The 15028-nt window shown below is 38.8% G+C and overlaps 1 protein-coding gene across 1 annotated transcript in view; it reads right to left on the bottom strand.

Annotated features, from left to right (window-relative positions):
- The window catches only part of DDX58 (DEAD (Asp-Glu-Ala-Asp) box polypeptide 58), a 47882-nt gene that overhangs the window by 12640 nt on the left and 20214 nt on the right, over positions 1 to 15028 (bottom strand). The window contains exons 6-13 of the mRNA XM_012655982.1: positions 14815 to 14968; positions 14035 to 14293; positions 12218 to 12380; positions 10624 to 10728; positions 7256 to 7413; positions 6142 to 6277; positions 4098 to 4246; positions 1818 to 1908 (exon numbers count right to left, since the gene is read on the bottom strand). Of these exons, the coding sequence (XP_012511436.1) occupies positions 1818 to 1908; positions 4098 to 4246; positions 6142 to 6277; positions 7256 to 7413; positions 10624 to 10728; positions 12218 to 12380; positions 14035 to 14293; positions 14815 to 14968 (1215 nt within the window). The remainder of the gene's footprint in view (positions 1 to 1817; positions 1909 to 4097; positions 4247 to 6141; positions 6278 to 7255; positions 7414 to 10623; positions 10729 to 12217; positions 12381 to 14034; positions 14294 to 14814; positions 14969 to 15028) is intronic.

The raw sequence follows: 15028 nt of genomic DNA, 5'->3' as shown, positions 1-15028 counted from the left end.
TGAGCCACCGCGCCAGGCCCTTCCGTTCCTTTTGAATCCATGTATTCTCAGTAAAATCAGAACAAACAAACATTGGGGACTACTACATAAAAGGACTGTAGGTGAATAATAGCTAATATTTAAACATACTGAGCACTCACCATGTGCCAGGCTTTGTTCTAAACCAGGAGTTCACAAACTTTTTCTGTAAAGGGCTGGATGGAGAGTAAATATTTTAGGTTTTTGTGGGCCATACTGCAGTAACTACCCAACACTGCCATTATGGTGTGAAAACAGCCACAGACAACGCATAAGCAAATGAGCATGACTATGCTCCAAAAAATATATTTTTTATGGACACTGAAATTTGAATTTCATATACCTTTTGCATGTCATGAAATATTCTTTCGATTTTTTTTTTTTTTACCATTTAAAAATATAAAAATCATTCTTAGCTCAAGAATCATTGACAGCAGGCAGTGAGCCAGATTTGGCTATTTACAGTGTGATGAGCAAGAAAAGGCTGCTGTGAGAACGTGGAGGAAGAACAGCTCTACCAGCTTTCGCAGGTTGGGGAAGGCTGCTTGGCAGGAGCACAATGCCTGGCACAGGGTAAGTTCTAAATAAATGTTGTGGAGTGGATGGAGGAATAAATGAACAAATAAAAAAATATTTTCTGAGTGCCTATCTGTGGGGGAATAACAAAGTTTGAAAATCGAGTTGGACTCTTGGTGGAGTCAGACTGCAGAGGACTCTGAATTCCAGCACAAGAATGTGGTGTTGGACTTCATTTGGTAAGCCACTGTTTAAGATCTGAATCTACTTTTCATATTTAGGAGGTTTAAAAACTGCATGAAGGGGAAGTCCAAGAGTGATGACTGAGGACAGACAGAGGGAGGATGGGGGGAGGGGGCTGATTATAAATAACACTGAGTAAGAAGAGCGAGGACCTGTCAGGCCAGTCACTGAGAACCTCAGGATGAGAGTTGGCCACCTAAGATCCTCCCAGATCGTAACAGAAGCAGCCTTTCATCTTTTAACCACCCTGGCAAGATTTCAGGATTGTCTATTTAGACTTTTTAATTGTAAAATACATAATACACACAAAAGCTGCATATCTATAGCTTAAAGAATAACAAAACAGAAAATTTCTATTTTCAGTTAATCCACTGATTGAGAATTTGAGCAGGAGAGTGATGTTATCAAACCAGATTTAAAAAATCAACTTTGGCTTTATCTGCAGGACATATGAGAGGAGGCAATGTCTCCAAGGAATGAGACTAGAGTGGTTTTTGGTATTTGAGCATTGTGATGGCCTTTTGATGTGTTAACTTGGCTAGACCAAACTGTATAATAGTTCCTAGTTATACATCCAGGTGTTGCTATGAAGGCATTTTTGCAGATGTGATTAAATTCCCTAATCAGTTAACTTTAAATTAAATCAAAAGTGAGTTCATTCTGGGTGGGCCTGACCTAATCAGGTGAACTTTTTGAAAGCAGGGTTAGGCCTTCCCTGAGCTCAGCAACTCCAAATAGCTCAAGCCTGTGGGGTTCCTGTTCCTGATCATCTGTTCCCGACTACCTGCCCTATGGACTTCAGACTTATTTTGCCAGCCCAATTGTGTAAGCCAATTCCTTGTAAGAAATACGTGCGCACGTGTGTGCATGTCTGTGTGTGTGTGTGTGTGTGTGTGTGTGTGTGTGTGTGTGTGTGTATAATCTCCTACTTGTTTTGCTTCTCTGGTTGAACTGATACAAGCATTAAAAAGAATCTGAATATATTATATATGTTCTTATATATACAATATTACTAAATCGAATTCACTATATTTAAATACCTATGTTCTGATTTGTTCTGCAACGTCCCGTCAATATGCCAGGTTTTAGAAAGCTGAGTTTAGAATTTCCTTCAATCCATTTCTTTAAAGCCTGAAAATGAAAAACAATTATCAATTGGACACTACTCGTAAACCATTTGTATTCATTCAATGTTGAAATACATGCAAAAAGAAAAAAACCCAAAGTCAGTACACGTACAGGTTTCAGACTGACAAACCTGAGAAAAAAAGCTGCTTGGAATTGAACTCCATGCAATAATTAACTATAATGGTATAGATCTTTGTCACTTGATACAGTCTAATCTCTAAGGTATTTTTAAGTGAAAAAAGCAAAGTTCAGAATAGTTGGTATACAAAATTAATAAGTGAGTTCAGCAAGACTGCAGGACATAAGATCAATATACATAAATCAATTGTATTTCTACTTACAAGCAATGAATAATTGAAATTTAAAAAGTTTTCTAAATGCTATTTACAATAGCATAAAAAAATTTATACCTAGGTATAAGTCTAACAAAATATGTGCAGAATCTGTATGCTGAAAACACTGTATGACAAAACACTGGTAAAAGAAACCAAAGAAGATGTGGTTGGTAGCCTCTAAGCCCTCCATGATCTCTGCCTCCTGTATTCAGAGCCTGTGTAATTCCCTCCCCTGATGTGAACCGGACTTATTAACTTGCTTCTAATAAAAAAAATACAACAGATGTGATGGGACATCACTTTCAAGAAGAAGTTGTAAAATGACTGTGGCTTCCGCATTAGACATTCTCTCCCAATCTCTGGGATCACTCACTCTCAGGGAACCCAGTTGCCAGGCTGTGAGGCAGCCCTTTGGAGAGGCCCACGTGAGCGAACTCAGATGCGCTTCCACCAACAGCCACGTCAGGCAAGCGTGGAAGCCTTGCGATTGCGATGACTGCAGCTGTGGCCAACACCTTCACTGCAGCCTCATGAGAGACCTTCAGCCAGAAACACCCAGTTGTTTCCAGATTCCTGGCCCACAGATATAAGATAATAAATGTTTGTTGTTTCCAGACACTAAGTTTTGGGGTAATTTGTTCCTTAGCAATAGATAACTAATGCAGAAGCCCTGTATGAATGAAGAGAGATACTATGGTCATGGATTGGAAGACTCGATATTGTTAAGATGTCATTTCTCCCCAATTTTATCTATACATTCAATAAAACCCCAGCATACTTTTTCATAGATGTGGACAAGCTGACTCTAAAATGTATCCGGAAAGGCAAAGGAACACAGCTAAAACAACTTAAAAAAAAGTTGGAGGACTCATACTGCCCCATTTCAAGGCTTACTATAAAGCTACGGTAATCAACACAGTGTGGGATGGGTGAAAAGATATATGTATAAATCAATGGAACAGAATAAAGAATCCAGAAATAGATCCATGCGAATATAGTCAACTGATTTTTTTAAAAGTTACAAAGGCAATTCAATGGAGAAAGGATAGTCTTGTCAACATACAACATACAGAACAATTGGATGTCCATATACAAAAAGGAAAAAAAAAGAAAGCATCTCGACCCATACCTCACACCTTATACAAAAATTAACTCAAAATTGTTTGTAGACCAAAAACGTAAAATATAAAACGATAAAACTTCTAGGTGATAACAGAGAAAATTTCTGTGACCCTGGGTAAGCAAAGGGTTTTTAGAAATAATACCACAGGCAAAAATCCATAAAAGAAAAAATGATAAAATGAACTTTGTCAAAATTTAAAACTTACAATCTGCAAAAGATACTTGTAAGAGAATGAAAAGACAAGCCACAAACCAGAAGAAAATATCTGCAAAACACATTTCTGACAGAGGACTTTTTTGTCAGAATATAAAAAGAACTCTCTCAAACTCAACAATAATATGATAAACCAATTTTAAAATAGGCAAAAGATCTGAACAGACACCTCACCAGAGCAGATATCGAGTGTAGGAAATATGCTCAGCCATGGCAATCATTAGTGAAATGCAAACTAAAATCCTAGTGAGAGAGACACTATTACATACCCACAGAATGGCTAAAATTTAAAAATTTGAATAAAAGTACATAAAAGGACAAAGTACATGCTCTATAGGTATCAAGACTTAGAATCTAGGGTGATTAAGACAGTGAAGTATTAGTGTGAGAATAAACATAGATAATCAGAACAGAATGGAGAACCTACACATACATGGGTTCTCAATTGCAATGCAGTAAGGCAATCTTTTCAATGAATGGTCCTGGGACAATTGTTATCCACAAGGAGAAAGAAAGCTTACATCCACAAGCGCTCTGGTTTTCACGAAGAGAATGGTTCTTGTCTCTGGGTTTAAGTGATACTCTTCTTGTAAGATGAAGCAGAGGTCTTCAAGTTTAGGGTTCTCCTTGCTGGGATCCATGGAAACACTTTCTAGTTCCTGCAGCTTTCCTGCAAATGGGGAACATTTTACAAATGGCTTATAAATTCTAAAATTTAGAACATGCTGTGGCTTATAGCTATAGTTCAAACAGTTAATCTCTCAATCTTTGACCAGGATTTTATGAGTAATAACTACCAATTTAATTTGGTATCACCTTTTACAAAGGTAATTGGACAATATCTATCAAAACATAAAACACACAGACTTTGATCCAATGACTCTACATCTAGGAATTTTAGGTATAGTTATATTTAGAAAATTATGGGTGAGATCTCCAAGGATGTTCACTGTACTATTGTTCAAAATATAAAAGAAAAATAGAAAACAACCTAGTTGCCCAATAGGGAAACAATTCAATAGATCATGGGCTATGCATTTGATGTTAATACAATGTAGCTGTTAAAATCAATAAGGGAGCTATATATATGCTAATATGGAAAGACCTCAAAGATATTTTAAGTTAAAAAAAATCAAGGTACAGGACAGTGTGACCCCATCTTTAAAAATATATACAGTTATAAAACAGTGGTGTGCTAGAACCAGATCATACCAGGCTATGAAAGTCAGTTGTTAAATTCGAGAATTGTGTGAGGTTTTAAATACAGTCATTATTAAAAATTCAATTATATAAACTTGCAATTCAAGAACATATTGAAAACATATATAAATAGCCAAAACTAGTTATCTAATTATTACTTTTTACTATTATCTATGCTCTTGAGGTTGTTTATATCTATTGTTATCTGTATGGTAGAAATACTTTAGAATGATGTGTTAAACTCTTTTGAACATTAGTTAAGTGACATCATATTGGTGGCTTGAATTGACTGTAGTGGAAAGACATATCATGAAAATCAAGAGAACACTAAAACTCAGTGCTTAATTTATTGTTCTGTTCACAATCTAGACTTATGAAAGTGATAGAAAAAAATAATGCGGATTAACTTTAGCTATTACATTGTGAATAGCACAAAAAAATGAGAAAATATTCTTTCTCCCAATTTTTGAAAAACTAGCATATAATTCAGCAAAAAAGCTGCTTACATTGTTGACAAACAAGTTGCAACATGTATCTTTGTTGTTTCATTTTCATTTAATTACCACATTAATGAAAATATATACCAACATCCACATCAGAACTACACTTTGTTGTCAGGTGCAACCCTTGGTTGGCTATGGATACAAGAGTTCTGCAAAACCACCAAAAGCATTCTATGAGAATCCACTGGCTATGGAATTTATAATATTTTTATTATTTAATATAAATTGTGTACTATATCCATCCTCTATATCAATAAAATTTATAATAAATGTATGTCCATATATATGCATACATGTTTTCCCCTGAAAGCTGTTAAATGTTTACCAGAACACCACTGGTTATACATATGTATAGTAAATATTTATATAGGCCAAAAACATATATATTAGTAGTGATTATGTTTGGGAAAAGGAGTTTAAGAGAGGGAGAAGGAAAATTTACTTTTTTAATACCTTTCTGTATTTTTTGTTAATAATACGGGGCTAGTGGTATTATAAGGCCATTTTGGTTTACTCTTTATATAGAAGTATATATAAGTTATAGTCTTTTTAATATCATTAAAACACTTTATTTTTTAAATCTTTATAAAATTACTAAGAGTTAAAAAGAATGCAACTATCAATGAACTGTAAGTCCTTTGCAAATCCTACTACTTTTCCTTCTTCTTCTGTATAAGCAACAGTATCTTTTCATAGGTACTAGATTTCACTAAAGCTAAATAGCTACCATCTATAATATCTTCTAAAACCCAGAACAACTCCCTGAGCATCACCAAACCTATGTACGCTAAATACAACATGTTTGTATTGCCATTCCAGTCACCAGACTCTAATTGCTTTCTCCTCTTAAAACACTACACACCTTCAAATCTCCAAGTAAGATCTTGCTCAATCTCATCGAATCCTGCTGCTCGGACATTGCTGAAGAAGTCTTTCAAGTAATCCAGGGCATCTTTCATTCGTGCATGTTCATTGATAATGAGGGCATCGTTATATTTCTGTTTAAAATAAAAACTGAGTTTCAATATATTGCCAATCTCTGATGCATTTGCTATCCTTAAATACAGTCAATTAGCTGTACTTAAGGAATTCATTTTAAGAAAACTCTCCTGAAAACTATTTCAATTTAGTTTTTCTAAGATGAATGGCCCCTAAGGATTCTGTGTTAAAATTTTTGAACTAAATACTGTTTTTTAAAAAAAATCTCAGTTAGATAGAAAAATTAATTAGAATCACTTTGGATTTTAGAATTCTACCTTGGAAAAGAAAAACTACATGAAAAACACATCAAATATTTAAAAACAATAACGAAAGCAAATCAACTTCCACATCAACCTGCCTCATAATTCAGACATTCAACTTAATTTTTTTATACTTCTGAAACCATCACTAAGTCGTAGATGCACCTTTCAAAATGATGGTCCTGACCACCTACACCAAATAATTAAGCTAATAAAAATTATACAAATGCACACTAATTAAATGCATTTTAAAGTATTTTCAATGCCATGATAAGCAGAGATGATGGCTGTTACTATTGTTCCTTAACTTCTTGGTTAACCAGGGATCCTAGATTTCTGAGCATGCAGCTTTATCAAAGGAAAGGACACATATGCTTCAGGTATTGGCAACAGGGCCCACTGGTTGAACTTTAAAGATGGCCACCACTGGTCACGTAGCAATAACGCTCTCTCATCATCACCCAATTTTTTCCAGTCGTGTCAATTACAGGAATGCTGGAGGTATGGCAGAGAATCTGAGCCTTTGCTGCAGTCCTGTTACCTCCAGTGTTAAGTTTCAGAAAGCAAACTGAGATGATGCTGAATGGGACAACTTTTGGAGTTTGCTTCGTAAGAACTTTCTGGAAAGGTTCCTAACCAAGCTCTTGGGGACAGGATGAGAAGTTGATGTTCTCTCAGCTGTCACTCCCAGTAAGTGCTATGACTCCAATACACCTTTCAAAAGAAGGAACGTACCCGCAAATGTGAAGTATACAAAAACAGCGCTTTACAGATCCTCCTTTCTTCATCTTTGTCTGGCATCTGAAACACCATGCATGCTTTCTGAACTGTAACAATCCATTGTTCATACTTCTGTGTTCCAAATTCCCTATTCTGAATCTGAAATAATTTTCCTGGAAAACAAAAAAGTTTTTGACTATGCCATATGGTCAGTCATTTAAGGTTCTAAATATGCTTCACCCTCTAATTTTCTTTTTTACTCTCTATAAATAGGGTATTCCTCCCAAAATTGTCTGTTTTAAGCAGTGTATCCGTGTGTGTGTGTATATATATATACATATATATATATATAATCGTTTCCTGAGTACTTACTATGTTCCAAGAATCAAAGTGCTTTATATTCATAATTTCATATAATTTTCACAACCTCATGAGGTAGACATGACATTTTATAGATGAGGAAACTGAAGTTCAGAAAAGGTAAGTAATTTACCCAAAGTCACACAGCAAGTACATGGAGAGTGGGCAGGAATTCAAACCCAGATGTGTCGGATGCCCAAGCTCTACTGGCTGTATGAATTGACAACAAAAACAGCCCAGAGGCAAAATGATGGATGTGAAAAACATAACTTTGCCTTTAAAAAGGAAGCAGCAGTGAGTAAAAATAATAGGTCTCAAGAGCTTCATCAGAGGAGAATATATAAAAGCAGGAGACTCAGGACTCAGCACAGCCTACTCTGCTTCGCTGTGAACCTTGCCATCTGCTCTCCGGAGCAGCATTCACAGGGCCAAGCATAGAACGGGTGCTCCAAAGATACTTGTTACGGATGCATCTGTATGTGCTCATCTCCTAGGCTAAGCCTCAGTCATCTGGTTCAAAACTGGAGCGTCTGCTGCAGTCCAGGCTCTGTGCAGGGTGCTGGGGATAAAAGGATGAGGAGGGTGCCGCCCTGCTCTCAAGCAGCTTAGTCTGTGAGTTCTCTGGGGCTCCCCAGGAAGAGCACAATACAATAAATTCACAGGCAAGAGCTACATTTCTGGGTTAAATTGCTCCCCTCACCCATTCATTTTTAATAAAGGAACAAAGGTGGCCACCCAAACTAGTAGTATTGACATGCTTCTTTCCCAGGCCCAGCTATCATATGACCAGGTGGCCAGCAGTGAAAATGAACCAAGTATTTACAGAACTTGGGTAGGTGTGAAAATAACTCAAGCAATTTGGAAATGAGCGGTTGACACGATATGCACTGGTGGAAAAGGTGGAGGCAGCGTACATAAGGTGGGAGAAGTCAGAAAGTAGAAACCCACGTGACTCCATGGCCATCTCTCCATCCTTCTGCTACCTCCCTAACTTGGACCACGTCACTGTGTTCCTGGATAACATGACAACCTCCTAACTAGTCTCCCTACTTCGTGTCTTGTTCCCTCTAATCCATTCCCCACCCAGCAGCTAGAAGAAGTTTTCCAAAATTGCAGATGAAAACCTATGCTACCCCAAGGCTTAAAAGCCATTAGCAGATTCCTTCAGCCAAAGCCCTGCCCCGGCTCCCAGGCTCCTCCTCTGTGATCTGGCCTCTGCTGTTTCTGATCCTCATCTCTAGCCAGTCCCCTTCCCGCATTTCACAGGACTAATGGAAGTCTCCATGCACTCTGTCGTCTCCTGGCCTCCGCACACCTTCCCTCTGCCTAAAATACACCTTATCACCACCGCTGCCCACGCCCAGCTGCTTTATTATTATTCATCTAATTTTAGCTTTACCATTAGACTGGAAATGCCATGAGGACAGGGGCTGTGTCTCAGGGTTCATGCTGTAGTCCTACCACCTAACACATTTCCTAGCACTGAATGAATGAATAAATGAATGAACATGTTCAAGGAACTGCTAAATCGAAAGATTCAAGTAGGGAAGTAGCAGAAGACAAAATGGGAAAGATAAGTAGAAAGAGATTGTTCATGCAGAGTTCAGACTGTCAGGTTAGAGAGTTTAAAGATTATCCTGTAGGCAAAAAGTTTTAAGCAGGACACTGAAATGGTAAAACTGATATTCAAGAAGACTAAATCAGTTTAATGGGGGTTAATGGGAGAGAAAGTGGAGGTGGGCAAACCAGCCAGAAGGTTGCTAAAATCGGTCCTAAATTAAGCTGTGAAAGAAAAGGAAAGAGAAAAGCAAAGTTAAATGTGAGAGGAGGAACACCATGAGGTGTCTTGCAGACATCACAAACGACATCTCCAAAACTCAAAATTCACCTCGTATCTGCCAAAGCTGTCCCGGGTCCTGGAACCAGCACCACCCACTGGCATACATACAGATGCACAAGCCAGAGGCCTGGGAGGAAGTCACCCCCGACTCCGGTTCGCACTCCCACCCAAATCCATTAGCGACTGGATCTTAACACTCCCTCTTGGAAGCCTCTCGTGTGTGCCTCCTCCCTTCTCCAACCCATCTCTGCTGCCTGTCTGGCCCTCTTCGTTCACTGTAATCATCACATCACTAATTAGTTTAAAATCTTCCATTTTTCCCCATTGCTTTTAGGATAAAATTCAAGCCCAGGTTGGCCTACCAGGCCCTTCACTGTCTGCCCTGGCACCTCTCCCTAGTCTCGGTCCTTTCCACTTCTCACAGGTTAGGACGACCGTGAAATGCTTGCAGCTCCTGCAACTCCCTGTGCTCCCCACCTTCCCTCTACGCCTGCTGTCCTTTCGCCCTCACGTGCCTCTCTCCTTCTTAAGGTGGCTGGCTTCCTCGAGAAGTGTGTGTCTCAGGAATCGGCGTGCCCAGAGGCCATCCCCGCAACCCAGTCCAGCCAAAGTTCCCGTGTGCTCCCACAGCGCCCAGTGTATGACTGCCCTGCCGCATGGAAACTGTTTTCATCGGATTCCCATTATTTGACTGAGTTCCCTGAGGGAAGGAACCGTGTCTTTAATCTAAGGATTTCCATTACCTAGCACAGTGCCTCGCACAATAAATATATGGTAAGTGAATAAAAAGGAGAACAGGGCTTGGTGACTGCATGAGGGCATTTCAAAAGAAAAAAAAAAAAAAATCAAAGATCACCCGTAGGTTTGAATCCGAGCCAGAAGGGGAATGAAGGCTTCATTCATAGAACCAGGGGAGTCAGGATGGAGAGCTGATTTGGAAGCTCAAGAAAGTGAGGAACTGATTCAAACATGGTAGTTTTCAAGTGTGAGTATCCAGATGAATTTATTTTGGACTTAAAAAGGAAAAAGAAAGCAAGAGAGAACAAAGGAGGACTTAGAAGGCTCCTAAGTAACTTATCAAGTCTTGACATTGGCTGAATTAAGGAGAATGCAAAAAGACACCAGTGAACAATATTTAGCTATTCCCAAGTGGAGAGGATACAAATTATGAGATTTATCTCACCGAGGTCTCCATGGATGCTCTTTGCCAGACACTCTGTCTCCCTCATCAGCTGAGATACGATGAATTTAAATTGGTCCAGAGTCCGTGATTCCACTTTCCTGAAAACTAGACCCATGAAAGGAAAGTGAGTATTTTTCAGGAAGGACAGATCATGGTTCAAAATAGCTATCTCCAAACCTTTCTCTGCCTTTGTTACTTCCTCTGAAAAACCTGAGGTCCCAAGCTCACTGGCAGGTGGTCTAATGATATTTAAAAATGCTCAAAAACCTCACAACAGCTCCGTATTGCTTCCTGCACTGATTCTAACATCTGTCTTCCGTGGTCTAGTTCTAGTTCTAATCCAGCTTCTCACCCTATCTCTGTTACCTCTGCTCTGACGAGGCTGGAATCCTTCTTGCCTCTGCAAGTGCCACACTCTAACCCGTCTCTGTGCTTCGATACTCTCCCTCCCCACCCAACCCCCAGGAGTGTTCACACTGATCCCACCATTTACTATTGTATTCTTTCAGAAGAAGCTTATTAAATGCCCACCACGTGCCATGTTCTGATCATAGACAGTTGAAAAGAACACACTCCACACTCCATAGAGGGCTGCGTTCTTAGAGGAAAGATATGTGGCCAAATAGCCACAGCAGAGTTCTGTACCATAAGTACACACAAGGTGTCATGGAGCACAGGGAAAGGAATACCTAACTCTTCCAGAAGAGTCAGTGTTGTAAATACAGGAAGCAGAAGGAAGCAAGAACAGTCAGGTACGAAGGACAGCACGGACAAAAGCTTAGAGAGAGAAAGCACGTGACATGTTTGAGGAGCCCAGGGGAGTACATCATCGCTGGGTTTATGGGACTTGGGAGGAGACAAAGTTCAGAGGGCCAGAGGAACTGGATTATAAAGGAATTCATGTGTGATACTAAAAAGTTGAGATTGGGTACCTTCTCTAACTCCTTACAGGAAGCCCCGTAAGAGGAACTTCACTGAGCCCCTCCCTGTTTCATGTGTATTTCTTCTGCCTTAGGCTCACACAGTTGTATGCTACTCAGAGAGCAAGGATGAGGTCTTATATATCTTCTGTACCCCTCTCTTCCTTGCACGGTGATTGTGGTAACATTAATAAACTTTCACTAGTCGATCTTATAGAAAAATCACATTCTGCTCTTTTGAGGAGAAATATGATGAATATGGATCAAACTAAAATGATGGAATACATATTCAGAGAGTGATGACTACATAGGCATGGCACACAAGGAAGGGCTAAGCCCAGCCATTGGCTATCTACACGCTTAGATTTTCTCATCACCTCTTTTTCATTGCTAGTACCTTTATAAGAGGTTCTTGGAACCAAAGAGTAAGAATGTTTGCTCTCTATAGACCTCTATAGACCTACAGAAGGTTGAACCTTCTGAGGTTCAACCATTGCTTGGGAAGAGAGCACAGGGAGAGAGGCTGGAAATGTGACTATTTTCCAAGTTTGGGGTTATGTATCTTCTACTAAATAGAGAAGAGGTCAAAGTTCAATGTTCACCTAGATGGCTCTGAACCAGGGGTAGCACAGAGTAACAAAATCCCAAAGGGTTTGTTACTGGATCCCACTTACACTTTTGGGGCTTATAAACAATTTGCTCCAGTTCCTCCAAGTTCTCTTTGACTGTCGCTATCACTGATACGTCAAGAGAAGCACACAATTTGCAGATATGATCCATGGCTTCATCTGTGTTTTTGGCATCCCCAACACCGACTGAGGCAGTCAGCCCAATGACCTGCAAAAGGAGCATTCCAAATCCTTAGATGTCTGAGAAATAGCATGATGTTTCCACAGTCCCCCAGGTAACTCTTTCCTCCTGAAGTAAGGTTTTTGTTTTTGTGTTTACTAACTTCAGATAAAGAGCAAGAACATTTTTTTTCTGACATCCTCTATGACATTGCTAAAAGAAAGGTCCCCATTAGGCAAGGCACTGAATAAATGCAGGAGGCAAAATTTATTAGCATAGAAATCATGACAGGAAACCCTTTCAAGGCAGGGCTTGTCTTCTCTTTACCGCTGTGTCCCTCACAGTGTGGACAACATACTGAAAAGGAAAAGGACTTAAACCAGACACACTTCCATTCCAATTTCAGCCATGTCATGCTGGCTATATGTCCTCGGACAAGTATTTTCAGTTCTCTGTAAAGTTGGGAAACAACAGCTATTTAAAATGGTAGATGTGTAAATTCAGTAAGATAACATTTGTAAAAAATGTGACTTAATGGTCACTTAATAAACATTCATTTCTTCTTCCAATAGCCACTCAATAATTATTAAATAATTGACTAATCAGCAAGTAATCTAGTTAACCACCAATTTTATTCTAAGAGAAAAAGCTGTAAGAAATATAATCGCTATGGAAGGGTACTTTCTTGTCTGTGGACACCATACTGAATTTCTTTTAACCTGCATTTCCCAAATGGGTATTGGGGCTGGAGAACTTCATATAAATGTGCAAAGCAATATCCCATAAATTCATGGTTTCCAACCCCATTTGAGCCCCCCAGGACAATCAAAGAATTCTTCAGTGTATTCTCAGTTCTCCCTCCTATTTCAAATCCTCTCTTCAAGATTCCTGCCCCACCCCTATATTGACTGGTTCTCGGCAGATGATCTACCTCTCCTACATTCAATAGAAAAGAGAGGTTATACACCAGGGATTCCCTTCCCTTCCCCTCCTGCCCTCATCTAAGAACTACTCTCAAATTGACTCTTCTCACCTCCTCTTCTCTGAGGATGCCAAAAAATGATGTCTGATCTTCCCTTCCATACTAATCCATCTACTTGCCTACTTATCCCACACCCTCTGGTCTCTCTGGGCATCTTTCTCCATTAGTCACTCCCTCTCCCCCATCCTGCCTCACCTAGTGCTATCCCCTACCTCACACTCTACACTCAGGTCACATTGAAGAGCTTCAAGATTCTTAAGCACAACAGACTCTTTCATAACTGTGTGCCTCTGGACACACACTATCTTCTTCCTGTGAGCTTTTGCCTAACCTAACTTCTATTAGGTTTCATCTTACTTTCATAGCACACTTAGGAGTGCTTTCATTATGTTCCAGCTGTGCCTTGTACCCATCTCCATAGCATGCTATCATGATAAACTGTGACATAATTCTTATATATCTGGCTTCCCATGAAACTTGAGCTGTTAAAGAGCAAGGACTAATGTCTTTTTACATTTGTAACCCCAGTGTCTAGCACAGTACATGGGGGCACATAATACATACTTGCTAAGTAAACAAATAAATGAATGAATCAAAAACAATGAGTAGTACAATACAGACTCAGAACCTGAGAAGGATATTCTCAATGTGGCCACGAGAGTAAGTAAATAGGATTTAGGAAGATTATGGCTCTTCTGAGGAATCTGATTTTGGAGATACCTGGGGTAGTGGGTCTAAAGAGCCTCCAAGTTTCTGATCTAGATAATTGAACATGATCATATTGTATGGGTGTTGTTTACTGGTGTTATGGCATTCATCAAAGATCATCAAAGTAAAGACAGACAGTGATGGAATAGTTCCATTTTTAAGGTTGTTCACAAGAATCTGTGGCGTTAAAAAGACGATGTCATTGTTCTCAACAATCTGTTCCACTGGGACATTTTCAGCTGTTTCTCCAGAAATGCCTGTAACTCTGTACCTGGGAAATGACAAAAATTCCCTATTACCAACCACAGTGTGAATAAGGAACCACAAAGATAAAACACTGTATCAAAATTAAGTTCTCCTTAAGTCCAAAAGGAAAAAAGCTGTATATAAGTCCTTAGCCCAGAGCCTGACAATAAGTGATCAATAAATGCAAGCTAGTTATAATTTATACTAGTATGTTAATTCTTTCAGGTCTCTAAGAGAGAAAAGAGTACTTAAAAGAGTAATATCAAATAAATTACAAAATCATTAAAGAAGTTAAATGTGTCATTTAAATATCAAATTTATCCCTTAAGTAATTTACTCACTGTGCAAGAGCAAACCTGGAGAGTTTAGGATTTCTGGTATATCTAACAAAAAAGACTTGAATCCATGAAGGAATAATATATAGATTATATAAAAGCTGAATCTATTATAAAATTTTTTAATCATGGCTTTTCAAAAACAAAAACAGAAAACACATCAATTACATGACACTGGAGAAAAAGAAGTCCGATCAACTGTTATACCTACCCAAGTTTTTCAAAATATTTTGAGAACACAGATTTCTGCTGTTCATACACAGGGATTTGATTAGCAAGGAAGACAACCTTCCCTTTTTGTCCTTGTGAAAATTTTTCAAGATGATGTTCACATATGAGAAGTGAAACAAAGGTTTTTCCACAACCTTTTAACATGTAAGGAAAAAAGAAAACATGTAACTAATATTGTCCTAGATATTTCTTCA

This window comes from Propithecus coquereli, unplaced genomic scaffold (genome assembly GCF_000956105.1).
Source record: "Propithecus coquereli isolate 6110/MARCELLA unplaced genomic scaffold, Pcoq_1.0 Scaffold114, whole genome shotgun sequence".
Classification (NCBI taxonomy): Eukaryota; Metazoa; Chordata; class Mammalia; order Primates; family Indriidae; genus Propithecus; species Propithecus coquereli.
Note: the sequence above shows the minus strand (reverse complement) of the source record. Positions and strands in the feature narration are given on the sequence as shown.